The following is a 27,532-nucleotide window of genomic DNA, read 5'->3' as shown; positions in this document are numbered from 1 at the left end:
TATAACGCAGTGCTACCGTGTAAGCTATGTTTTAAACGATACTCACCTTTTATTTTGACCTCTTAGCAAATGAGATAACTACTTGAACAACAAATGGCCGTTACGTTTTTATAACAATTTCGTTTTATCGGTATTAATATTAATCCACATTGACCTCAGTAAATTTAACTTAAAAATTCAATGATGGCTGGATGGGCCCACTGGAACCTACGATTGTCTTGCCTGCTGTTCAGAGAGCGTCAGAGATATATGATGGCTGCTGGCATAAATTAAACTCACTATCGTAGTTTATAGTATATTTATTGTATTTAGTTTAAACAAATAAATACATACAATTCGGTGTTAAAATAAAACTTAAAAAACAATTTTTGTTTTATTTTCCTTCAGCGAAATGAAAATTCGGCATATGACCGCCTTTGTGACACTTCAGATTTTTGATCAAGATTTAGTTGCCGACTATTACGTATAAATCAGATCAGATTTAGCTACGTCTCAAAATCATCTACAACGATCTACACTTATTATTCTAAATATTACACTAATATTAGTTCCGATACAGAAGTTAATGACTGAATTTACTGGTATATTGGTACTACACTACTAAAAAGGCGAAAACTCACGAACAGAGGTATTGCTTACAATCAAATATGATTACATTTTACGCGTTAAACCAAACAATACTTCGAATTATGCCGATAATCCCAAGTGATATTCTCTTGCCTTTAGGCCCTGGTAGGTGCGCAAGACCAGCGGAGGCGCACTTAGCCGTTTTCTATCGAGTTTTCCGTGAGAATCCGCTGAACATCCAGATCTCAAAACTATAAAATATCGTAATTCCAACATGTTCAAAATACCCGTACTATTCGTGGCACATTAATTAATTAATAAAATAAAATAAACAAAGGTATAAATTTCAAAATCGTAATAAATTATGCACGGGACAGATAGTACATTATGTAACAGCACAAAGGCGCATAATATTTCCTATCATCTACGTTACATACAGATCTAGAAAGATATTTAAAATTAATCAGTCATTGGAAACTTCAGATTTGCGATGAGATACTGCGCGCCTGTAATATTCTGAAGATTCCAATAATTTCACTTTTATCAATACTTATCATATTTTAAATTAAAAACTTGAAAATCCACTATATGCCTGTATACACCACGTTTAAGATTAATTTGGCAAACATTGTCTATTGTCTGAAAATAAGAATTGCTGCCAAAGAAGTTCTAACTGAATGTTAATATTTTCCTTTATGTCTTGAATGCATAATAATATCTTTTAATAATATCTTCTGGCAAAGTTTGTTGGTCTCCTTTCTACATGGTATATAGTCATAAAAAATCATACAGTTTACTTGACACTGGTCCGAAAAGGTGGAGGTGTGGGGGCCACGTTCCCACGACCCTTTGAAGCTTGCGTGGGACGCATAAAACCTGAGGTCCGGTTCAACGCCTTTGCTGGTGGACGAGCTGCACCTACTGAGCTACCACTCGATGAAGACCGCGAAGCTGGAGCCCGAGCAACAGGTCTTGGGACCGGACGTGGTGCAGTTCGGACCGGAGCCGGAACCGGAGCACGCTTCACTGTCGACACAGACGCGGCGCTGTTAAGCGAGCTCCTAGAACTGCGCAGTGAAGCTCGCGACGTCGACCGCTCCACCCGTAATGAACTTGCTCTTTTGGGCCCTACACGCTTCGGATCCATAGGCGTTCTCGGAGGAGTCTTACTTTCTTTGGTTGAAACTTTCTTTGGAACATCAGTTTTCGTCGCCTTTGGAATGGGAGAATCGCATTCCACGTTGCACCCTGACGATGCTCCTTGAGACGCGCTTTCGGAGTTCAGACTCTGGGTTTCCTCAAAACCTTCATCGTTCAATTCGTGCTCGCTCTTCACTTTAGAGATACGAGGTAAGGTCGTTCTTTCGACCGTTGGACCTCGATCTGTTTTTCCATTTAGCGACTTTCTATATGCGTTTCTAGACCAAACGCCAGTGGGCGTTTCAGTGGGTGATTTGAGCTCGCGGATGGCCTTCTGCACATCTTCCTGGTTTATAGATGTTTGTCGCCTCATTCTTGAATACGGATGTTTAGTTTCTTTGGTTGGAGTTTTATCTGTACTTTGGCTTTTAAGTCTCTCTTGCCACCGTTTGAGCCTGTTCTCCTTATCGTCTTTGATTTCGTCCATGGGTTTAGTAGAGTTCTCCGGCGTTTCCACGGAATACGAAGATTGGATTTCCAGTTTAGATGGTCTAATAACTTGGTAATCGCAAACTATTTCTGTAGGACTGTCGGGCTTCTTCTCATCCTCGGGAGAGCTATCTGTAGGTCGTTTGTACCTTCTAGTTCTCCGGGCCGCTGAGAATCTATCAAACTGGCCATCTCCTAATATTTCTTGACACAAATCTCTCATCTCGGTAGTGGCCTTCATATTCACCTTGCTCGATAAAGACGGTTGAAATTTCCTGCATGGCTCCCTCTCAGGCGGAGGATTGAACATTTTTCTTTGCACCGGTGGAGTTTCTATATTATCAGAGTCGATCTCCACCCGGTCCTTATCAATACGCGTTTCCTTTTCGTTGGTGACCCTGATATCGGGTACTTTGCGTTTTTCTTCTTCGGAGATTGAGACAAGGACCTGTGGAGATTCTATTTGCTGACGTGACCTCTGTCGCCGAAGACGCCTCATCTCTTCATTCTCTTCGGTCTTCCGCCAAGGGACCCTGTCCTTCGTCTGCGGCTGTACGTCTGTAATATTACCACCCGTTAGTATGTAGCTCTTAATGAATAATCGTAAATTTGTCCATTAAATTATAGTATCAGTTTAACATACTTTCGACCGCCTCGATGGCCTTAACGACGTCGCTGTCAGGCAACACCGCAGGTCGCCATTCCGTACGCCCCTCCGGCAGAGTGTCGAGTGTTGTGCTTCGTTCGCTCTCTGGAATATCGACATTGTGAATATAAGAAATTATCCTTGAAAAACGCTGCTTCAAATGTGATGTTTATTTTTGTATAATCAGACACCAGGTATCCATTAGCTAAATATAGTAATGCATGTACCGGAATCGTTTTCCAAGGAGCGCCTATTCGCTTGTAGTTTTCTCGCTCGCTCCCGTAGTTCGGCGTCTCGTTTTTCCTCTTGGCTGTTGGCACGCAGCCACAGTTCAATCTTCTGTCGCCACTCCCTGGAACGAAGAAAAATAAGAAACCGCCTAGCAGCACTAGTTTTAAGTAATAATAATTCTCAATGAGACAAAAGACAAACATATTTTTAACGTTTTATTATCCTTTCAAGTACCGCCAAATAATTTCACAACCCGATAAATGCCAAAAACAAAATGACGGACGTGGGCGAATCAAAATGGTGGTTCACCCTAATTAAAAATCACGATTTGAGTTATTTTTTGTTGATATAGGTAAGCTATAGGTTTTCGGAATCTATATAAACGTTTGTTGTAGGTGTGTACTTACAAATAGTAAACTATGTTCAACAATAGCATACTTAGGTTTAGTAGGTGGTTCGGGCTGTGGCGCGGGGGACGGTGGGGCTCGGGGGGAGGAAGGACGCTCCCTCTCTCTTTCCCTTTCTCTGTCTCTCTCGCGGTCCGGAATTTCGAGGCGAGCACGGACTGGCGCACGGCGAGACCACGAACGATCTGCGGATAATGCTCCGGTCATATAAATATGTTACATAGACAAAGAGGTTTCAAGGTCCCATTCGCACCAACATTCACAGCGTTAGTCGTCATGGCAAGTGTGGTGACTTGTTGCAACAAAAAGTAACAAATTAAAGGGATGAGCAATATAATAAATAGTGCACAAGTTAGCGCATAACAATTTTAGTCTTTGCCCTGATTTATTCAACTTGCCATGGTTAGCACTTGTATGTTTATTTAGCGGACGTACGTACATTACCAGTTAATTCAAAAACTAAAATCCACTAGGTCCTTACCGAGGCTGCCCCACGCGCTGCGCTCCCGCAAGTCGTTGGCGGCAGGCGAGGAGTGCCGCAGGAACTCCAGTAGACCTTCTTCGTCATCTCCCGGACTGGCGCGGCTGCGACGCCGGAGGCTGCCCGTCGGGGTCACGTCTGCCACCACAATTGCAATAGCTCAGTAGCATCTCATTATCATTTATGATTTTAGTCAAAGATGAAGAGGAAAAACTTAAATGTACCAGGAGACGGCGAGGGGTCGTGCGGGCGGCGCAACGAGCGGCGGCCGAGCCCGTTCTTGATGTCCAGCAGCAATGACTCCATCAGCGATTCGCACTCCGAAACCGGAGTGCTGCACACGCTGCCGCCTGCACACATAAATAAATAAGCCAGTCCATCACATCAATGACTTGATCTTCACACCTAAACAAGTCTATAGTAATGAAATTAGCCAGTAAACCTGATCAAAGCCAATTAACAAGTAAACAAACCCTGAGCAGTTCTGGTTTTGGCAGCAGCGGCGTCTCTGGCGCGGCGGCGCGCAGCTGCCTGCTCCTCGTTGGCACGACGCCGCTCGTTGTCTGCCACGGCCGACCGAAACTTCGTACAGAACGATACGAAGACCTAAAAACACGACACCCAACGTAAGAGTTGTGAACTAAACGGGGAAAATTTTGAACCTATACTGATGAAATCACATACACACCTTAAAGCACTCTTCAAGCTTAAATGCCACAGGATCTTCGCAGAAGAAATCGGCCAGTTGTTTGCGCATGCTTTCCACTTCCTCCATATCCTTATTGAGGGCTGACACCTCTTGCTGGGCAACCTGGTAATGAAATGATATGTATTCAAGGATATTCAACGATTATTTGGAAAATTCTTATTTGAAAAAAGTATATGAACCTGCAGAAAGTCGCCCATCTGCTCTTTGATATCAGGCTGCGTGATAGGAAGCTGGATTTCCTTCTCAAGTACAGTGATGCGATGTTCAAGGGTTTTTATTTCGTTGTGGATTTGCTCGACACTCGCCTTCGCAGCTTCTTCTAGCACCCTCGTGTCATCGGCAAAGTGAATTAGTTCTTTGTTCTTACGTTCGGCTTGCTGCAACAATAAATTGCCTGAAAATTTGAGCATGTAACGCCTAAAGGTTAAAAAATTTTTTGTACTTCAGGCGCGCTATTTGTCATTGTGTATTCGAAGCCTTTCATTAGACAGACCGTTACTAAAATAACGAAACGTTCTCTGTATTTTGGGCTAGAACGTAAGAACACAATGATATGTAACAAATCATGATAAACCATGAAGACGCACCATGGCCACGTAGTGGACGAGAGTAACTCCGGGCTTGTTAGCTCTGATGTCGGAGAGTTTTTGCAGCGAAGAGAGCTTGACGCCCGCCGCGCCACCCGCGTACCCACCCGCGTTCAAGAAGTTGCCCGCGATCAACGTCAGGTACAGAACCTCCTGAAAAAAAATGCATTAAATACGAGTATTTCGTAGTTCTACGTATATTACTGTAGTTAAACGTCAAATAAAATTGGAAGATAAATTTATGTGAATACGTTTTATTTAACTTTATATAAAGACGTTTTTATACGTGATCGCTACATCCGTTGAATATAAAAAACAAACATAAGTAGAAGTGTATTCTGCAACTGATGATAGTAAGTAAGCACCTGTATCGCTCTAGAGGACATGAGGTCGTCGCCAGCCACCAGTATGGCGTTGATGGCACTCTCCAGGTATCCCGCCGTCGACGCCCATTCTTCTTTCAACAACATGCATTCTATACGCAGTTTGTAGCTGGAAAATAAAATAAATAAAAATAAAATAAAATAAAATAGGCTTTATTTGACATGCATAAATTTCAAACAAATCAACAAAAAATTAATAAAATGAAGCATACGAAATAAAAAATAAATAAAAGCATGTCAAAACGGTCCATGACTCAGCCTCTGAGGACTATGTTGATTACATAGCCGTCGGTGTTATTCGGTCATGGCTCGTCATAATATGGAACACCACGTTCAAATAATAATATATATGTTACCTACAAAACAAAAATCTAAATGAAAATAACTGTAGACTTTTAGGCACTAAGTGACTAAAATTTGACATCAATTGATAAAAATGACGATCATGTTAACGTTAGAGCCGAACAGCTCACCGATACCTTTCCAAGATATTTGGAAGAAAATCGTTACTTACTTGGGTAACTGAATTAGTTGCAGCAAGAATTTCTCGGCATTGCCGAGCTTCGTGACGTCACCGGTGAACGCTTTGAGCATTTCACACTCGTCGATTTCGGGAAGGATCTTAAGAAGGCCGCGCAGCTTCTCGGCACCGATATCGTCGTGCGCACCTTCGCGGATCAGCTGGATTATGTCCTCGTTAGAGCTGTCGTGTTAAAAATTTTATTTAGTTTCAGTTTGATAATACTGTTACGACAAGGGGCTATTTGAACACAACACACTTTCGACAGCACAGAATATGTTTTATTATTGATACTATATTATTACACTTTGTATTATCATGGAAAGGTAAAACGACCATGAATGTGAAGAAGTAGGTATGTCGCAATTAATATTTTATTATCAAAATAACTATAATGTTTTAACCGTGGGATCAAACGAATTAAAATATTTTAATTCTGTTGAGAGCACGGTTATTTGATAGCATCAATTGGTTAAAGTCAACGTTGCAAAATAAATAATGGTTAGATTATGTTTCCACTACTTTAGGTCTATTTGGTGAAAGTCACAAGTGCTAACTTGGATAAAGATCTACCTACGATAAAGTCCGTCTTTAGACGTCACAATTAAATTGAATTATGAAACTGGCCACACATAACTAAATTGTAAATATAATATTTTAATTAATATCTCTCGTCTTCTTTGTCATTCTAACCATGGTAGCAGAGCATGGTTTGAACAAGAAATGAAAAACAAGCAAGTCGTAAAAATGAGTACTAATATCGTAACACCAATTTTTGACGGAACGGATTATGTCAATTAGAAAATTCTACAACTGAAATTTCTTCAATTGAAAAAATGCAAGGAAATAGTTATTAGAATAAAAACAGACTAAGATGATGCTACTCGGAGATGAGATGGATGTTCAAGATACAAATTATATATATAGCGCCATTACCAATCGACAGTTAGAATATATTAGCGAGCTAGATTCAGCATAAAAAATTATGTTAAAATATGACGAAAAGTATTTAAAGCAATCTACAGCGTTACAGATTCAATACAGAAACAATTTAGAAAATGTAAAGCTAGTGAAATATTCAGATGGGTCAACGATTTAAAAATGGCCGACGCCATAATGGCGGGAAGTGAAAAATTAAACGATATGATAAAAACGTTGGTAGGAAATTACAGTCATATTGGCAATTTAATAGATGTTCTGCCAGAAAAAGAAAGAACCGAAGAATATTTTAAAAGTAAAATAAGAATGAACAAAATTTAAAGTATAGACGAAGAAGTGCTGGGCACCTCGAACACATGCAAAGTGGCGTCTGAGGACAAACAATGCAGCACCTGCGGAAAAGTTGGGCACGTACAAAGAGACTATTGAAGGCGACAAAGGTTGGAAGCATTACCTACATCTTACTTTCCTGTTTGTAGGAATAGAAACAAAGTCATAATAGACAACGTATTTTATGTAAAGACAGACTTAAAACAAAAGTAACTACAGAGAAATTACCTTTATACAGCTCTTCGCCATTACCCAATCACGAGAATAAGTAGAGAATGACATCCAAGCAGTGAACATTAACATAACTAAAAAGAAAGTTACCAGGCTTAAACAAGCAACGCTCTACAAATTATGGGTACCGCACTAGTATACACTAGTACGTTAGTTACGTACGTTGTTTGTTATGAAATTATAATATCTAAAATATTGTTTGATTATTATTAATTACACTTTGTCGTAACTAAGTTACGACAAACTTTTCGTGGTATTTTACACATAAAAGAACGTAACCAACTTTGTACAGAGACGAGACGAAATGGTTTGGTAGTAGTACAGCATGATTTGTTAAGTAACAACGATAGCGCCAATATATTAAGCGATATTGGTAGAAAATGACACAGATGGCGCTAACATTATTTAAAATTATCTTTGAAAAAAAATTTGCGTCATTCACAAATTGAAATGAAATTGCATTTGTTATGTCAGTTTTAGAATAGTGTCGTCCTTGAAGGATTGAACAAGAACTTTATCTTATTTTGGTATAATTGGTACAATGTATGTATTGTAATGTATTTAAAATCATCTCTATTTTGCTTTAAAATTGATTATCCGTTCGGTTGAACGAAATCTATACTTGAAAAAAATAATATGATGTAAAAAACCTACTGTTTAGTTCACTTTTTAGTCGGCAAAGTCGTAATTTTGGGGGCATTAGCCAGTGAACATTATTATCTGGAAGGGTACGTAAGATCTGAAAAGCTGCTTTTTACAATGGTAAGCGTCCTAAGACAGTCATGACGATGTTGTATTATGTGTTTTTGGTATAGAAATGACCTATTCACGAGAAGTCTTCCTGCCAGAAGAGTTAAAGAAATATTACGTTGTCGACAAAGCTACAAAAACCCTATTTTAAAAGTTTTCTTCAAAAGATTAACTCATTGAACAAAAACAATTGAATATAACACTTAAGCGGAAGTTAGTTAAATTTAATCGCCTGTTTACCGATTATAGTGAAAATCAATCAAAAAACTATGGCCGTTCAATCCCAGTTTTGGTGAAATATTTCCGCGCACTCGAGTTATTTAAAACATGCAATTCAAAAATAAACGTTTTTAACAACGGTATCAGGTTCCTACCTTCGGAATTGTTTCAAGAAGATATTGACGTTGAGACTCCTTTTTCCGTCCAGGAGCGTGATCTCGGATGACTCTTTCCTCGGCTTCCGTTCGCCGGAGTGGCCGCAGATGGGGCTGCGGCCGAGCCGCGGGGAAGACCCGGCGGAGCCGGTCGGCTGTACCTTAAAAGGCATAAAGTCCAGTCAAATCATCTTTATTTCATAAGTAAGCAAATTACACTTGAATCGTCATATTGATTAAACTCACCTACTCATTCGTAAGTAAAGCAAATTCCGTTGAGAAGAATGAACAAGAAACTCTAGTGGTTGTTCATTGTAAATATATATTTGAACATATTTTGTCATTTACAATATTTATTTCAAACATTAAGATGACAAAACCTGCAAGACCTAAACGGGTCACTACCACGGAATTTTGTCATCCATACACGTAGAAGTTGTATAAAATACATTTAGAATACAGTTTTTGTTTCACTGCCTCGTAAATGACAAACTTTGAATAATACCCGGAATCTTATTAAATGATTTTGTGACTTTGTGCAGACGACTGTCAAGAAGAGCTAGTTTATTTTTATTCCTCGTATTAATGTTATGTCTGTCACTATTTTTCATAAATAAATTACTATTCCTTTTAACATAAATTACATTTTCATGAACGTACTATAAACTAGTGTAAAAATGTTAGTCTCTTTAAACTTATCTCTCAAAGACTCTCTGCACTCTGCTGGACAAAGATTCTCGGCATTACCCCAAAACAAAACGCCGTACGTCAATAAACTGTGAAAGTAGCTGAAGTGAAACCAAGTCAGCGGTTTCGACGTCTGAGAGTTTTGGTAATGATCACATACTTAGATCAGCATAGTTCTTTATTATCATTTTCGGATTCGGATTACGTCAGTGCGTACAACTGCCGACTTCGGTATCATCTATTCGGAGGATTTGATGCTGATACAAATGGAAGTACCTCCCTTTACTTTTGAATTTTTTTGGGGAGTGCCTGAACCAAGTATTTATTTCTTACAGATGTGTTGATAGCAATTTATTTCTTATAGAAAGCAAGAAAGGAGAAAATCTCTTCAGTATGTCGGATGCAGGCACCGCGTAGTTGTTTCTAATAATTCGGAGAAACGGACTCGAGTAGCCCTAATGAGAAAGACTGTTACAATATATTTTTGGATTATATTTGTGCATGTTTAGATAACTTTACAAAGCAAATTTAATGAATATTCACATATTAAAATAATATAATAGTTTTTCCGGCTAAGAGCGGTAAATTAAATTTAAAATCCCCTAAATGTCCTTACTTGTTGGCAGAAGAGGCCCTCGATCTCGGACCAGTCTAGCTCGGTCTTTGGCGAGTGTTTGTGGCTGGACGCCACCAGCGACCAGATGTTGTTTCTGCCTATCACCTGCAAATATAATATCGATACAATTCTCATTTTGTGCTTTTTTACATTGTCGTCCTAATTACTTGTACTAATAGTGGAAAAAATATTTGATTTTGTATATGCCTTGCATGTGGAATTAAATAAATGTAAACCTAGAATTACTTTATTATTTGGGATCTTATTCCAGTTGATGGTCTTCATCTTGGTCTTGGGAAGAGGTGTCTCTTGCTGGGGCAACTTCACGTCGGCGGTGGGCGCCGGTGGCGACGGCGGGCAGGGCGAGCAAGGCGCGGGCAGCGCGGGTGGAGGAGGAGGCGGCGGCCCTCGCGGTGGAGGAGGTATTACGGGGTCCGGCGGAGGCGGTGGTGGGACACCTGTCACCATTGTCAAATGTTATAGAGGTCTTATGGCAATAAAACTCACCGAATGTATAAACCGAAGCATTTCAATAAATCAACTAAAAATTTGTGTGATATAGAAAATATGTTGAAGTCGTCGTTGTCAAGTTTGTACTTGACAACGACTTGCTTTAGATCAATACCTGCTGGGATGACAAAAGCTGGCGGAGGCGGAGGTGGTGACAACGCTCGCTGTAGACTTTGCTTCCGACCAGCGCTCGAGGGATCCCTGTGCTGACATGTGCAACCAACTTTTGCCTGGGTTGAAAAAGGCTAATAAGTACACCTATGTTTCACTATAAATTATCTGAAAAATAGAATGAAATAAGTATTGCCTAAAAGACCTAAAGGAAACTGACGAGAGTGGAGAGAGGGGACACGAGAGAAATAAATGTAGGCCATACAAATATTTATAACGCCCCGGGAATCGAACCTGGGACCTCTGCGGCATGATAACCGTTCGGGCATGGCATTCGATATGCCTATAAAAAAATATTTATGATTTAATGCTATGGGTGGCACCATGACCTAGACGTCACGACTTATTCGTTCTGTTATTCGAAATTATGTAAAAGAGAAAAAAAATGTTTGGATAATTTTAGGGCACGCACTTGCACACTGGGCGCCCGCAGTAACTTAGCAGCATCCTCCCTGGACTCGAGTAGCGTGGCGCGGTGCACCAGCGTTTCGGCCGTGTCCCATACGATGTCGCTCACCGGTTCCTTCGGATCGATGCGAAGCAGGTGTTGAAGAATGCTCAGAAACGGAATCTCTTGAGGAGTATCGGCAACCTGAACAATGTCATTTAAAATTTCCCTTACGTGTAAACTTAGGATATAAAACACCTACATTATATCCAGAATATACTCGAAATAATGTCGACATCCGATCCGTAATTTAGTGAGTAATGACCTGTTTGAGTATAGCGTAGAAGACATCAAGGTGAGAGTTGAGGTTGATGCCGCCGGGGCCGTGCGCCTCGTCGCTCTCGCGCTGCTCTTCGAAAACATCCAGCTGCACGCCTAGGTCCGGGTGACTTGAAGCCTCGTGCCTGCAGGCAGGACCAATATTCGATTTCAAATACCATATTAAAATTCATGCGGCATCTTTATGACGTGTTGGTCCAGGTGCAGGTAAAATGTTAAGTTTATTTATATGATCCGCATAACCAATCCATTATCTTCGGAGCCGAGAGGAGTGAAATAAGGCATAATTTGGTCGAATAAAACCGATAAACTCGAGACCGTATCTTTATTACTACGAAATTATTCAGCAGAGTACTAGCCACTATGCATGGCGTCACCGCGGCTGCTGCGCCCACGCTGGCAACGCGTTTAGCTTTTATTTTATCCTGCTGCCTTTAGACGAGGCTCAATTATAAAGAGGTTTAGTCGCTGCCGTATAAACGGACCATCTTGTTAAATCAAATTGGTGCAGTAAAGAAATACAATGCAGTACAAGCAGTATACCAATTCTGAATGCAGATATCTGTTAATGAAGTATCAATTCAATCACGCGATTTCAACATATATCCTTGAACAAGAAGGCACGCACGCAATCAACAATGATTGATAAGCCATCGAGCATAGCAACGGGCAAAGTGTCAATCGCAGAACTGCCGGTGGCAAATCGAATATGGAAAGATCGCGATCAGTATCAACTAATCAGCGATCTGTAATGACATTCCGTGATTCATGGAGTCGGTAGGAGCAGTTGCGTCAGCGCAGATACACGTGATTAAAGCTGTCTCTTAGTTTAGATGGATTCATCTTTCCGTACATACTTGGTGCAGTAATAACCATTTTGAGGAGAATGTTAAGTACCATCCAAATATTAATCGATATTGAGGTTCTGATCCAGTACGTTCTTAACTACTTATCACAAGATTTGACAGTACTTACTCGTTAATTCTAAACTTACATACGCTTAATAAAGAGAAAATGGAGACGACTAATTGACTACGCTATACTTCTAAAGAGAATGGACCAATATTTTGTTGACTTCATAACAAAAGCATCTGCAGTAAATAAATCAAACAAACGCTTTACAAGAACAATGAACTTAAATCGATCTTTCAATCTAACCAAAGCTTTAGGACAAAGGTTTGTTTAACTAATAATTTCAAAAATGGCGTAGAATAATGGTTAAGTACAATTTTTTGCGCAACATTATATGGTTATTGAATTACCATAACGGCGCAGTGAAGCGTGCCTCACAAAAAAAGACAAAAAGTTCGATCTAAATAAAGAACAAATGAATCCACGTCAATGTTTCTTATGTGTAGTTTCATTACCGATCGCCCACACTCGGAGGCTTCGAACGTTTTATGTACGCTGTGCCTAATGGTTGAACTCCAAATCATCATACCCAACTCAATTTGCTTTGTTAATTGGCAGATAGGAGTTTAATTACAAATCTTTAAACCATTCAGTATAACAATGATGAAAATGTCGACTTACCTCAAATTGTTTAGAGTCGGCAGAAGACCTAGACCTGAAAAAGGCAATTCACACATTACAACAACTGGCACCATTTCGATGCGACAATTCACACAATAGCCTATAATAAATAAGCTTAAACTTTTTTACTTTTTTTTAAACTTGTCCACTAAAATATCATCGGGGCTGAATAGGGACAAGTGATTGTAATAAAAACTGACCAATGAATTCGTTGCGCACGCGGATGCGATCGGGCAAGCGCGGAGCGGAGATGATCAGACAGTTGACAAAAGCCACCAGCGCCGTCTTGTAGTCGGTGGAAGAGGCGCTCTTCAGCTCCTCCACCACTACACTCAACCGGTACCTCTCCCCCTTTAACGACTGCAATGGAATATTGTGACGTTTTTCAAAGATCGTTGGTGACTCAATTAAGAAATATTGATTGTATTAAAAAGCAATGACCTACCTTGTGCTCATTAAGTGTCTCAACAGCTCTGGAGTATCCTTCAGAGTTGTACACACATAGTGCCGACAGGAGCTCGAACACCTACAACCGAAAGATCTAGGTGAAACAATACCAATAATAACAGACTTCATTTATGAAAACTAAAGCGTTACATCTTATGTTTCGTTTTTCATGGCCTTATATTTAAATTGATTCATTTTTAATTTCAATCCAGTCTGAATTGTTTGCGTCAGAAACAAGAATTTTGATCATTATACGATAATATTCTTATCCATATATTTACTTTTGTAACTAAATTTGAATCGAAAGTGAGAGAACGTTACTATTTCAAAAATATTTGCTTGATAAGTAACCAAAAGGTTACAATGAAGATTTAAGACATTCCACTTTCATCACAAAATGACAATTTAACGATTTGATAGAACTTTACGTAGGTATATTGTTAATCAATAACTGTACAAACAGATGTAGAACATAAACTTATAGTGACAGTCACCTGTTTCTTGACCGGGGCGTGCGGACTGGTGAGGGCGGCGGCGAGTTTACCGGCGTATTCTGCGTGCTCAACGATATAATCGAGGCCAACTCTGCTCTCCATTTTTGCTCCCCTGCAGACAAAATAAAAATGGTTATTATTAATTACCCAAAGTAGCATACATAAGTCGAAGTAGGTATTGTAACGGGGACGCAATCTCACGGCTGCCTCCCCGTTACAAGTATCGGCATACCTGGGTCCCAAGAATTGGGTGCCCTAGCAACAAGTACTTATAATTGGTAGAACCACAGAGGCCGCTTTCAACTAATTAAGATCACTGAGTACAGCAGTGGAATATGACGGATTCTACCCAAAAGTAACCATACAAAAGTTGAGTGAAAGTTGAGGCTCTGGCATCTGAATCACCTCTAGAATTATCAACTCAATTATTCGTTCACTTTTGATAGTCTCACATGTAACATTACAAAAATACCTAATTTGCGCACAGACGTTCAGTTTTCTATAACTGTATTCCTTGTGCGAGGGAAGCAAAACAAAGATTCTAAGAACCCTCCATGCTGTGGCAAAGGAAGCACTATCAAACAAAGTGGCCATGTATGGGGTAAGGACAGACGATGACACATCTGGCAGGGTCAGCAGAACCACATCAACTGATATAACACTCAGCAGAGTTGCTGTTAGCTTCCCGCAGGTCACCTTAGCTGTGGCAAAGAATGCTGAAATCCCTGGCAAAGCCAACATAATTTGTATCAGGACACAACATATGATTGAACATGCCGCTGGTCAGGTCAATATTACATGCAACATCGGTTGCTACCAGCACCGCTGGCTAGAGATGATCCTCCAAATCAGCAGGATGAAAGAAATTTCTGCTATATGTTGAACCTTGAACAATCCATGACTCTGATTAGCCCAGCAAGAAAAAGAGCAGCACAAGATGAACCCTTAGGAGTACATCTTGAAAACTCACGGAAATTTGTTTCTGCTGCTATAAACCGCCCATTATCTTCAAATGATATTCGCAGCACCCTCTTAGATGGTTTGAAAGAGGATGCAGATGGCATTGCTGCATACAATCAATGGATCAAAGCAGGTAGTGATGAATGACCTGGAACAAGTGGCTTACAAGTTCAAGTTATTCATCACTTGTCGAGATACTTTCAAGGGAGTATGCCACCCGTGCTAATTAGAACCCAAGCTACGACCCCTTTACAGTACTATCAACAAAATTGACGTCTTATCACTTTAACCCTTAACTATGGTCGTGGGTCCAATGGGCCCGAGTTGATTCTTTCAACTCGCGTAGGAATCGCTGCAAGAGACGCAGCTCTTCCTACTCCTCAGTACCTTCCGATGGCACGCCAAAGCACGAACTGAGAGATGGACGTGTTTTGCTCGCTGCTCCAAATGTGAGTAATGGTTTACATGTGAGTCCGACCCACGACCATAGATACGTAAGTTTTTTGTGCGACATACTTTATCCATGTTTGTTTTTAATTTCAGTTTCTACTCATGGCGAATCGAAACAGTGTCTTAGTAATTCAAGAAGACATATTAGAGCAATGGTTGAACACTAATTTAGACAGCGATGAGGAAAAAGAGTTTTGAGATAATGACGAGGATTTTGTCAGAATTAGTGATCATGAATTGTTCTGAGATACCTGATATCGAAAATCCTCAGGAAAATAAAGTTGAAATGATCTCTATGCGAACACATGCTTACATGATCTGCCTATTTACATGACATATGTAAAAACTATGTGCAATTCATATGTATGTAAAAACTATGTGCAATTCATATTTATAATTAGGTTAAATTGCACTAGTGTCAGTTTTATTACGATGAGATACTTTTATTTTTATTTTATTTTTGTAAACCAAGATATTTTCAAATGTAAGAAAAAAGTAACGTTTGTAAATGTTGGCATTTGTTTAATTTTTTATTGCTTGTTTTTAATTGAACTGATTATAGATTAAGAAAATTATAGATTATAGATTAAAAATTACGACTGATATAAATAGATATTGATATATATGTTCTTACCGTTAATCTTATACAACACAGCATTTTTTTAAACTAAACTAATAGTTTGAATGAAAAAAGTATTATAAATATATCATTCTCTATTTTATCACCGTTCCAAAATGCACGGGTCCATTGGACCCCCGACTATACAAGCGTTATTTTTTTCCACGACTATAGTTAAGAGTTAAGGATACAAGCAACGGCGATTAGTATAGACCAGCACTAACTTGCATGTTCTTGTAAAAACAATGCTCCTATAAAGTTAGTCATGTTTAATTATAAACAAGATGTTTTAACAAAAAAATATTTACGAAATAAGGAGCTACTATCTCCGCTTGCTGTTATGTGTAATGAAATCTTCTTTAGAAATACGTCTATGATAAGTTAAAAAGAAAATTTTTAATGGAGTCAAAGTCAATTTTATAGCCTGGAAATTTCTGTTGAAGAAATGATTTAGATGTAAGTATCGTATTTCAGAACTCTACTCAATGCTCAAGACAAAACTTGAGTATGATTTCAAGCACTGGAAGTAGGACTTGAGTATGATTTCAAGCACTGGAAATAGGACTTGAGTATGATTTCCAGTGCTTTAAATCATAGTCAAGTCCTGACTTGAACATTGAGTAGAGTTCTGGAATACGACCCTTAGTCTTTAGAAATAAAAATGGTAAACTGTATTGTTTTTGGTTCCCTCTATGTTGGTGTCTGTGGTCGGTTCGATGGCGATTGTTTTTGTTTTATTTTGTCTAATTCCGTCCTGATGAAAAATACATATTAGGTTTAAAAGACAGCAAATTTATTATTTCTAACAATTTCAAATCGAAACACTATTAAACGCTATGGTCTTTTCTCCAAAGCCGCAATTTTCAGTGTCCATGCACTAAACTCCACTTATTTATCAAAACAAAAGTGTACAAAAAAAGTGTAAAAATTGTATTGTATTGTATTGTATTGTATTGTATTGTATTGTATTGTATTGAAAGAGAGTACAATATAGGTCGAAAGCTAACTGGAGAGCACAAAATTTTCCCAATAAACCTTTTGGACCTAATGGAAAAAAAATCCGAAAGGTCTAAAACCTGACAACGGTGACGTGTCCCGAACGCAGAATCCCACACAAAGTGTCATTTTTCTCAAAATCGAAACCGTATATCAATATTAGACTTCAGTTCACGTATAATATATTAGATAACAGTACTTCTAAACTGAATTTCACAATAAATTAGACAATAGTTTTATCACAATACCAAGATTGCTGCGTGTCTCAGGCTTAGGCTTACGAGGTAATTTGGTGGTAGTTACTAATCACGCTACACATCAGAAGTGAAGCATTTTGGAAGCTTCGGAATACGCTCGTATTGTTCGTTCATCACGGCCCTGCGGTTGGAGAGAACAGGTGGATGATTTGTTGCCCATTTTAGGACTTTTTGCATATAAATACGTAACTCGGTGGATTTAATCCAGGTTAACTTTTGAATTCGGTTTATACGATATTTCAAAAACTAAATTTTATGGTTGTATGTAATATTTTTTATGCTATGTGTTGTAACGACTAAAATATAATAACAATTTATTGTTTTTACAAGAGTTGTCGTTTACGACTAATATAAAAAAAAATATATTTTCTGAATCCCGTGGCCTTGGATTCGGTGGACTTTAACGTAATAAACGTTTAGTTAATATTGTTGGTTTTCACAATTTTATATTACTACTTGCTTCCCACTGAAAATGAATAAGGAATATCAAAACAGAAACCAAAAATTGGAAATCAAGAAGATGAAGGAATGTGTTAGATCAGATTATATATGAAAGGTTTAAAGAAAAAGATAGACAGAGGTTTGCGAAGAAAAAGCGGAAGAAAAGATTTTAAATCTGCATGAATTACAAAAAGTAATGAAGATACTAATCGCGCAAGTTTTCAAAAATTTATTGCTTTTGTAGTTACAGATTAAGATCTAATTTTTTTTTAAAAAGAGGTACGGTAAAACTTTGCGTGATTGAAAAAAGGCTGAATAGCCAAACTGTAAACCGATTTTAATTAATAGTCATAAGATCAAATTTGTTGGCGTTATTCTGGTCGATTTATAGATAAATTTTAGTTTTTAAAGCCTGGTTTAATAGTTAGTCATATTAGTAAATGTTTATGTAGATTATTGAATGCTTTTGTTGCCTTTTTCATAATATTTTATACAAAAATTACGCCTTTTGTCAAGAAATCCTGATTTCGGTGGTAGCAGAATTCGGTGGATCAAATATGTCATTAAGTATTAAGAATCTAATTGCCACATTAACGGAATCTTATGTAAGTTTGACTTCTTTTTCCTTCCCGCTCAATGTTTTTCCTGACCACTGAACCACCACTGAAGTCAGTCAGTCAGTCTTGACCACTGAAGTCAGAAAATTTGGCCCTTCCAAGAGAAATGCGACTAAACATCTATATGCGCGTACTAACAAAGAAAATGCCGATCCGGATGAAAAATGTTTAGACAAAGATGCTAAAGCACACAAAAATATTGTAAATAGATTTGAAGAAGGCACCGTGTATAGGTATGTTTGTCGCAATGAAGCACGTGATAAACTTAAACAATAAAAATATATAGGAAATTGAACTATTTTTCCGGATTTTAATCGCGTATATTTGTTTTTTCAAACAAACAAATATACGCGATTTAAATCCGGAAAAATAGTTCATTTCCTATGTGTAACAATCGCGAAAACCTAAGAACTCGATAATAAAAATATATCTGAGACTATGATGATAACAAAAACAATACCTTCGTAAGCTACACTGATAGACCAAAGTGTAAAACACTAACATTAGAAAAGTCTGAAAATGAAGCCATTGAAATTTCATGTAGAAAAGCTGTAAGTACAATTATGTATTTGTATGTTACCACGAACCCAGATTTAGCAAACAGTGCGTCAATTCTAAGTTGTTACAAATCTTGCACTGTATTACGCATTGTTATTAAAAAAGTTTTACGCCATTTAATAGGAACTATGGAATTAGGGTTTAGTATTTCGTAAAAAAGTAATTGTTTTCTGTCTCGATGCTATGTAGATTGAGATTGGGCAGGTGACCTACGTGATCGACAGTCTACAACTGGTTATGTATTTTAAACTCTGGACGTGCTATATGCTGGCTAACAATATGTATCTTTATCATCTACTGAGGCTAAGTACATGGCACTTAGTCAAACTTGTACTGAAGCCGCGTAAAACATTAGAAGATGCATTGTTATATGATAAAATAGCCTTTATTATGATAGTGCCTCACAATTTTGTGTAGGAATTGAGGAACCAAGGTGCGATTGCAAAAGCCGAGAGTTTAGACTCAAAGCGTCCTAAGCATATAGATATTAGGCACAATTATATCCGAGAGCAAGTAGCGAAGGAACTGTCGTTTTGAAGTACACATAATACAATACCAAAGGACAGTTAGCTGATATCGTTACAAAACTTCTTGATAAAATGTTATTTGAAATTGTAGCATAATGTTAGAGCTTAGAGCTGTGTTCACTTTAGATTTCTGTTTTTTAAGCGACTTCAAAAAACGGGGGTGGTTCTCGGTCCGACTGTATTTCTTTTTTGTGTATGTTACGCGATATCTTTTGTTGCTATTTGTGAACCAATTTTAATGATTCTTTAATTTCCGCCTCCAAGACTGCTCCGGTAAGGGATTTCAATAAAACTAGATAAATAATTGTAATTCAACGAACTTCTGAGATCGGTTCCTTTTTAAAAAAAAGTTATAATTATTAAAAGACAAAGGTAGAACACTTAGGAGAAATTCCTTCGATCCGGCCGGATACGAACCGACGTCTTCTGGCGAACCATGCCAGACGCTATGCCAACTAAGCCACGAAACGAACCAGCGAACCTCACGAAATTTTGTATGTGCTTGTTGGATCTTTGTATTTTTTAATTTTCGACGACTTTTTAGCCGTTGCGCCGTCTGTGAGCAATCTATGAAAGTATTTCGTCACCCAGTTAGATACCTTCATCTACCAGGCCTGGCTACAAATGGTGCTTATTAACTTTTAATTAAATTTTTCATCTCAACGTCGTCGGTTCGAATCCGGCCGTATCGAAGGATTTTTTCTGAGTCTTCGATCTTTGTATTAATAATTATAACAAACTAGTGGAGTAATTTCACAAACAGATAAGTGAATTGAAAAAACTTTTTTAAAGTTATAAGTACTTATTTAAAAGAGTTTTGCTTTCATGTTAAACTTTATTAATGCCTTTATTTTTTTTAAGAATTACGATTTGTTTTTATTTAGTCAAAAGGGGGATTACAGTTATTTACAAATTTCATTAACTACGTCTACTATAAGTTAACTATCTATTTCAAAATATGGATTCCATGTGATTCCATATGGATCAAATCTTTTGATTTAACAATTAAATATTGAATAAATTACTAGTCTTAGAACAACAACAAATCGTTTTAGAACAGACAAAGATTCAATTTTGCTGATGGCGCCTATATCATACCAATTCCAGCTCTGGGAACTGGGGTGGTACATCTCATTTATATAGTTGATGAATAAAGTCGAATCAGAAGTATTCGCACACATGCGGAAACAGGTATGTCAATCTGTACATCATTTGTCAAATCATCGATACGATCTACACCATGTTGACCTTTCCAGGGGTCTATATAGTACTCTATAAACGATTTCGCAAGCCATTCAATTGTCAACGCGCTGCTAGTACAAGAGACATTTTAAGGGACCGCAGAACTAAGTAGAGACTATAACAAAACGCTGTTTACTTTTAAAAACCGAGTAACAACTGACGCCCAATCAAAATCTCTGGCAGCACAAAATTTACTTAAGTTAGGTTATTAGTTGGTGTACACTCCACATATTATACCGCAGGTGAAGACTAAAAATTGTTTTGAAGTGGAGAAATAAATGCCATTTTATTTTTTTGTATACCTTTCAGGTTGAATTACTTTAAGGCAAATGTCAACTTAAAACTTTACAATGAAATATTATTAAATGTTGATTTAAATTATGACATTCTAAGTAGACTTATTTTCAGTTTAACTTATTGCCATTAACAACTTCGATGATACAAGAGAATAGGTTGAAACGTGATAAGTTCATACTCTAATATACATATATGGTGTCAGAAGTATCGGAAAAAGATGGCACGAAAAGAAAAATTTATAATGTCAAAAAGAGATGTATAATCAGTCTAGTTAGTTTAGTAATCTGAAATGTTGTACTTAAGGGCTTCTTCCTTTCATTGGCAATCCCGTAATTGGAGTCAGTAAGGACAAGCCAGGAAAAGTGCTCCTTTCGAACGGTACATAAAGCCCTCAGTCAACGTTTATAATAGAGATTAGAACTGAGTAAATGCTTAAAAGTGCCAAATAAAAATCAAAATTGTCTACTGGGAATCGAACACAGAACCTTCTCTCATAGTTTAGCTGCCGAGGAGCTAATCTCGCGTCAACGAGGATATTTTCAAGTAACTTCTGAATAGGACACCGTGACATAAAGGTATCAAACGCAGACAGTATAAACGTTATTGGATAATAACAATAATATTACAAAGTATCAAAAGTCGAAACGATCAAAGTAGCCACTGCGCATGCGTGATCGTGCACCTCATTCGGGGATCAACGTAGACGTCCCGAGTTTCTAACGGAGTTCCTCATGTCAGAGGTGCGGCCATTTTATAATGGGCACTAAACACTATAGTATGAGGGAATGTAGTGGGCGAGATAGGACGGATGACAATCTGATGAATTAGGGGCCGCACAGAGATTCACCGTTCACCGATAAATACAACGCTAGCAAGGCAGCCATACGCACATCACACTCATTATAATTGCTTATACCCGATACTACGGTAACAGAAACTAGAGCTTATTAATTTATATAAATATATTTAATTTGATATCTACAAACGAAGAAAACGAGGTATATAAGAAGGCAAAAAATGTCGGGTGCAGCCATCCCGGAAGTTATGCGGCCTTTTCTCAAGCGACAACAAAGAATTATTTAGCATTTCTAGCATTTTATTACGTAGTGCACATGAGTACCAGTGCAATTAAGTAACAATAATAACAAATGGTTAACAGTTCTCATTTCGATCGCGATTGATCCTCGAGCCTCTGCGTAAGAGGCATTTGAATGATAAAATCTAAGCATAGAAAGGTCCTCGCCTTGACTCTAGTTATTGCCACTGTCCCATTGTGAGTACCGAGCAATTGCAAATGATTCAACCATCGATTCTGTTGTGTTTGGAAGGGACCGACGATTTGACGACGAACCAAGGTTTCACAAAAATGTACGTTATGGCCAATCACACTTATTTCATTATAATTTTTAAGTCAGCCATCTTTGTGGACTTACAAACTTACTTACTTTATTTTTAGTATGGTAACCGTTCGGCCACGGAGGCAGTTGAAATCTATTAATCTATTGGAAGGACCAGGGGAGAAAAACAGGATCAGGAACTGAGGCTTTGTCATTATTTGCGAGCAACATCTTACATAAAAAAAGTGCACACGAAATTAAAAGAATCGGAATGCTGTTAGGACACTATTGCAAAGCATCGCCATGGGCGTTATTTTAAAGCTTTTTATTTTAGAATTACATACGCACAAACTTAGATCGCCTTTGGATTCCTATAGGGGTAGTCAGAGATTATCGGTTGCCACTTTGCGATATCCTAGAAAACTTCTCATGAATCACCTAAGTTCATGAATCTGTTCATGTTCCCTTTAGTTTTTATGACAATGCTCTTATAGGACAATAATAACTAAAGTGAAGCACGAGAGGTTCTTTCTTTTGAAATGCCAAATATATTTTAGTTCGCTGGATTATACCATAGCTCGTACGCATGTAGCATGTATTTCACAATTAATCAAAGAAAATGAATTAACATGTCGCATTGCTATTACAATAGTGTTGTACCTCAAAATATGTGACATTCAAGATTATACTACTATATAAATTTGCGTTTCTATCTACACGTCAATACAACCGTTGTTATTTTTTGTTGAAAACAATTAAACATATCTACTTAACTCAAAATGGAATAAACTTTTTGTTAGCTAATTCTAGACAAAACAGTCCTTACTCAAAAATTTCACATTTGACTGTGAAATTGTTTAGACGTCTATAATAAATTTTAACCTATACGTAAATTTGAATAATCTTTCACGGGAAGTGTGTAATTTATTTGAAAAAAAAAAACACTTTTTGAGTTACTACACTATTGTATTAACTATGCGATATGTTACATTAAGTTGAATCACTATTCACTCGATTTAATGCAATGGACTTCTTTTTTTGGATTTATATTATTGTTATAAAGTCGAGAACCGGGCGGAGCAGGCGGCGGCGGCGAGCGGGACCGACGACCACGAACGACGACGAAACAATTCTGACAAACTTGTTCAAACATTGTCGCTGTGCGAAATCGCCTTTGAACGACTATACAGTACCTTCACTTGTTTCTTTAGTGATAGGAATGCCGTTTTGGGAAACTAAAGATTACAAAGTATAGGTAAGTATATAAGTAAAGTGTAGATGTGTATATTCGCCCCACGATTTATTGCATTCTCCTGTTTCTTTAAAGACTTTTATCTGTGAAGATAAAAGTGATATAGGTGTATATATATATAATCACATTGAAACAAAAGAGTACAATTTAAAATTCTTATTAAATACTTACGCAGAGTTTCCAGCATTAGCGACACCACGTAGCTCTTGAGCAGAGTCATCATCAGAAGCAGGAAGCAGAACCCGAGGAAGTGTCCTGCTTCCAACAAGCTTGCTTCCACGGTCGGAATCATGATCGAGACAAATAAGTGTTATTGTACCGACGAAACACGCAGCCGACGTTACTAATAGCGATAAACGGATTTGTCTCGCAATTAAAAAGCCGGCAAACGGAAAAATCTCCGGGTGCATTGGGCGGATGCAACCAGTGCATTACCCGCGCACCTTCGCTCTATCGATCTGCGTGTCTAGACCCGGGCGGGATGCCTAGCTAACGCGCATGACATATGGCTCCTTGCGAGCAAGGTAAGTGACCTATCGTGGATTGATTTCGGACAACGCGAATTACGCGTCCGGCGTTAATCATACCGGAGATATCAGTCCTTTGCGTTATAAAATAAAATTTAATTGTTTTAATTAAGTTTTATTAATGTCACGATGTTTCATAACCATGATATTCAATTATTTTTTGTGAAATTACCCCAATAGATTGTTATATTTGTTAAGTAAAGATCGAACACTTGGAAAAAATTCACTTCGATCCGGCTGGATTAGAATCAAAACGTTTCCTAGAAAACCGTGCCAGATGCTATGCCATCTAAGCCACGGGACGAACCAGCGGACCTCAGGAATCTTTCCAAGTGCTTATTGCACATCTTTGGTTCGGTTTTAACACTTTTTAATTTTTTTTTTAATTGTTTCAAAAGAGAGTCAACAAAGGCACCAGACAAGGAGATTAATTAATTCACGATGGGTAAATAGCACAATAAACAGTAAATATTATATTTTTAATGCTGACAGCATTACGTTCAAAATTACTACAAACTATTTTCTCACAATATCATTACTATTCTCTTAATATCACTCACTAGATTGGGATCAAGCCTTCGTCCATCTTACGCGACAAAAGTCGTTCCAAGAAGTCCGTCCCACAAGTCATAATATTTATAAAAAGCCCCGTGTAGAAGATTGTTATTGACCATGATTTCTCACGAAGTGTGTATTATGACAGTGGTTCTCAATAATACACTAGCGGGCAATGTGACCTGCCCAAACTTGGTAAAACCTTGCGATAAGGTCGCGCAAATGTTAAGGGCTTAAACAAAATCAGTACTTTTTATCACGTTGAATATACTTTTTTAATTTTATGAAATCTTATACACAGCAGAGAATAAAATGGAACAGATAGGCATCTACGTCACTATACATCTGCTTTGTGACCCAACAACAAACTCAACAATCAAACCTACACAAAGGCGATGCAAAAATTTATGGTCTTACATGGTCTGAAACTATAAAAACATATCACTTTTAATAACGAAATAGTGAACTGACGTGGTGACATGGTGGCATGGCCTCTGAAACTACTTATTTTGACCACCTCATAAGTTACCATTTGAACCATTGCTTAAGCGTGAATGACGCTCTGTATACGATTTTAACGCCCTATAAGTTCGGACACTTTTTAGCGCGGACCCGACGTCCATATAATTGTAAGTCAGTGATTTGAACCTTTCGATTTGCGCATTCTTGTAACACGATGTATTACGTATTCATCCTGCGTTTAAGGTTTGCTAAGAATTCTTAAACACCTTTCAACACTATACTGGTGGAAAAGTGGTTGAACCTTACGGTAACTCCGCGGTCACGCAGTCAATTAGGAACATTTTATGATATTATACCTACTGTATTATGTCATCAGACCGACAAGCAACTCCTTTAGTTTCTGGTGACGAATTAATCTGGTTTCCTGTACTCAAATGGTCAAGTTTCCAAAACAAAGACAAAAATGTGTATTATCATCCTGATAGGGAGGAAAAAAAAGTACGATACTGTTGCATGCAAGTTGGCCCATAAAATGACACCCATGGTCATAGAAACCATTTGCAAGGACTGCCTTCGTTTCCGATACAAATGACCAAAGGTTGTACCTTGTGGAACCTTTTGTACGTATGTTGTACCTTTTCTAAGCTAAATAATGCCTAACTGCTATTAATGTGAGAAGTGTAACGGGTTTTTATAGAAGCCCGGCAGAGGTGCAGAGGTGCGCCTACACAGCGCACGGCCTTGTGGCAGCTATTGTCAGATGCAGTTGATTGATACGCTACGTAAATGATGAGAATAAAGGCCGTGTTATACCCATGGAGACTACATTAAACTCTAAAGGATTTATATAGACACGTACCTGTCTGAACATATAAGAAATAGGCCTAACCTGGCTGAATTTAGAAGCTATCTCAGCTGCAGGATGTTTATAAATAAATAAATAAATACATGAAATTGTTTATTCAGTAACATAATGTACAGAGAAAACTAGAGACTACTTATGCGATTTAATGTAAAAATAACACATGTACCTGAACTAGGAAATTCCTGTATTTCAGGTAAAAAGTACTACTAATTATAAAACGTGGATACTATTAATATTATAAATACTTTTTAGGAGAATCTTATGAAATAAAATTAAACAATTAAACAATAAATTTCCAATCAAAAAAATGTACACTTATACAAGACAAAATTTATTTTACGATAATAAATAAATTCTCTGTATCCTCATAGGACATATTTTGAAGAGCTTCTTGGAGAATTTTCTTTACCTTGAAGCAACAGAAACTATAAATGGAATATTTGGCGTTTAATTTATTGTACAAAAATGGTCCAAGAAACACAAAAAATCTTGAAATAAAAGTATGTTTTGATGATATAATTTTGGGGCAGACAATATCTTTTCGTCTTTTATTAGTGTTTTCAGTAATATATGGGAGCAATACGTGCTGTTTGAGGACTGTGGACTTAATAAATAATTGCCTTACAGTTAATACTTTACATGACTTATACAGAAGGTCAGTGGGGTAACGGAAAGGGCGGTAGGTAGAAACCTTTAGGACAGCTCGCTGGGCTCTTTCAATGATTAGTAAAGTAGTTTTAGCTATACCACCCCATGATGTAATGCAGTAAGTAATTAATGATTGGCATAATGCATAATAAACTTGCCTGATTATTTTAAAATCAGCAGAAACGCGTAGTTTTTTAAACACAAACATTAACTTACGGAGTCGGGCGCTTAGTGCTTCGATATGGTGTTTAAATGATAGGTTATCATCTAATATAACACCTAAATACTTTATCTTGTTAGTAATAGCAATGTCTGGACATTTACACAGGTTGTTAGTAGGTTCAAAACAATGGTGAGCATATAGTTTAGGGTTAGATATAAATGACTTTGATTTCCGCATATGGAATTGCATAAAACAAGTTTTATCCGTATTCAGTGTTAGCAAATGATGTTGGAGCCAGTTATTTACAGTATTGAATCCACGCTGTGCTTAGTTGTATACCTCCTTGTCAGAGTTTGCAGAAAAGAGTAGAACAGTATCATCAGCGTAGGATATGATCTTTCCACCTTGTAAATCTAGGTTACAAAGGTCATTAATGTAAATCAGAAAAAATGTTGGTCCTAAAATACTTCCTTGAGGAATTCCAAAAGAAGTGCACTTCAGATCAGAACTGTGAATGTCACCTATTTTAACACATTGGGATCGGTCCTCCAGGTAATTTTCGAGTAATTTAAGCTGTATGCCCCTTATGCCAAGCGATTCAAGCTTATGTAACAGCACAGGGATGTAAACTGTATCAAAAGCCTTCGCTAGGTCTAGAAAAATACCCACAGTTTTGTTACCCTTGTCTAGTTCCCTTGCTACAAAATTCGTAAGGTGATGCACGGCGTCAGATGTCGATAATTTAGATCTAAAACCGAACTGTGTTTTAGATAAAATGGAATGTCTCTCC

General features: G+C 37.8%; 1 protein-coding gene across 1 annotated transcript in view; it reads right to left on the bottom strand.

Moving 5' to 3' along the window:
- Window positions 1-339: 339 nt before the first annotated feature.
- The window catches only part of LOC113238973 (inverted formin-2), a 119,118-nt gene continuing 91,925 nt past the window's right edge, over window positions 340-27,532 (bottom strand). The window contains exons 5-26 of the mRNA XM_026475842.1: window positions 13,970-14,081; window positions 13,474-13,554; window positions 13,229-13,388; window positions 13,029-13,062; window positions 11,482-11,620; window positions 11,181-11,360; window positions 10,713-10,827; window positions 10,334-10,545; window positions 10,088-10,192; window positions 8,785-8,945; window positions 6,155-6,343; window positions 5,623-5,749; window positions 5,258-5,410; window positions 4,850-5,047; window positions 4,650-4,772; window positions 4,435-4,567; window positions 4,186-4,311; window positions 3,962-4,099; window positions 3,512-3,665; window positions 3,070-3,194; window positions 2,840-2,947; window positions 340-2,754 (exon numbers count right to left, since the gene is read on the bottom strand). Coding sequence (XP_026331627.1) covers window positions 1,361-2,754; window positions 2,840-2,947; window positions 3,070-3,194; window positions 3,512-3,665; window positions 3,962-4,099; window positions 4,186-4,311; window positions 4,435-4,567; window positions 4,650-4,772; window positions 4,850-5,047; window positions 5,258-5,410; window positions 5,623-5,749; window positions 6,155-6,343; window positions 8,785-8,945; window positions 10,088-10,192; window positions 10,334-10,545; window positions 10,713-10,827; window positions 11,181-11,360; window positions 11,482-11,620; window positions 13,029-13,062; window positions 13,229-13,388; window positions 13,474-13,554; window positions 13,970-14,071 — 4,257 coding nt within the window. The 5' untranslated portion in view covers window positions 14,072-14,081 and the 3' untranslated portion in view covers window positions 340-1,360. The remainder of the gene's footprint in view (window positions 2,755-2,839; window positions 2,948-3,069; window positions 3,195-3,511; window positions 3,666-3,961; window positions 4,100-4,185; window positions 4,312-4,434; window positions 4,568-4,649; window positions 4,773-4,849; window positions 5,048-5,257; window positions 5,411-5,622; window positions 5,750-6,154; window positions 6,344-8,784; window positions 8,946-10,087; window positions 10,193-10,333; window positions 10,546-10,712; window positions 10,828-11,180; window positions 11,361-11,481; window positions 11,621-13,028; window positions 13,063-13,228; window positions 13,389-13,473; window positions 13,555-13,969; window positions 14,082-27,532) is intronic.

This window comes from Hyposmocoma kahamanoa, unplaced genomic scaffold (assembly GCF_003589595.1).
Source record: "Hyposmocoma kahamanoa isolate Upper Pololo Valley unplaced genomic scaffold, ASM358959v1 98972, whole genome shotgun sequence".
Lineage (NCBI taxonomy): Eukaryota > Metazoa > Arthropoda > Insecta > Lepidoptera > Cosmopterigidae > Hyposmocoma > Hyposmocoma kahamanoa.
This window is presented reverse-complemented; position numbering and strand designations above follow the sequence as displayed.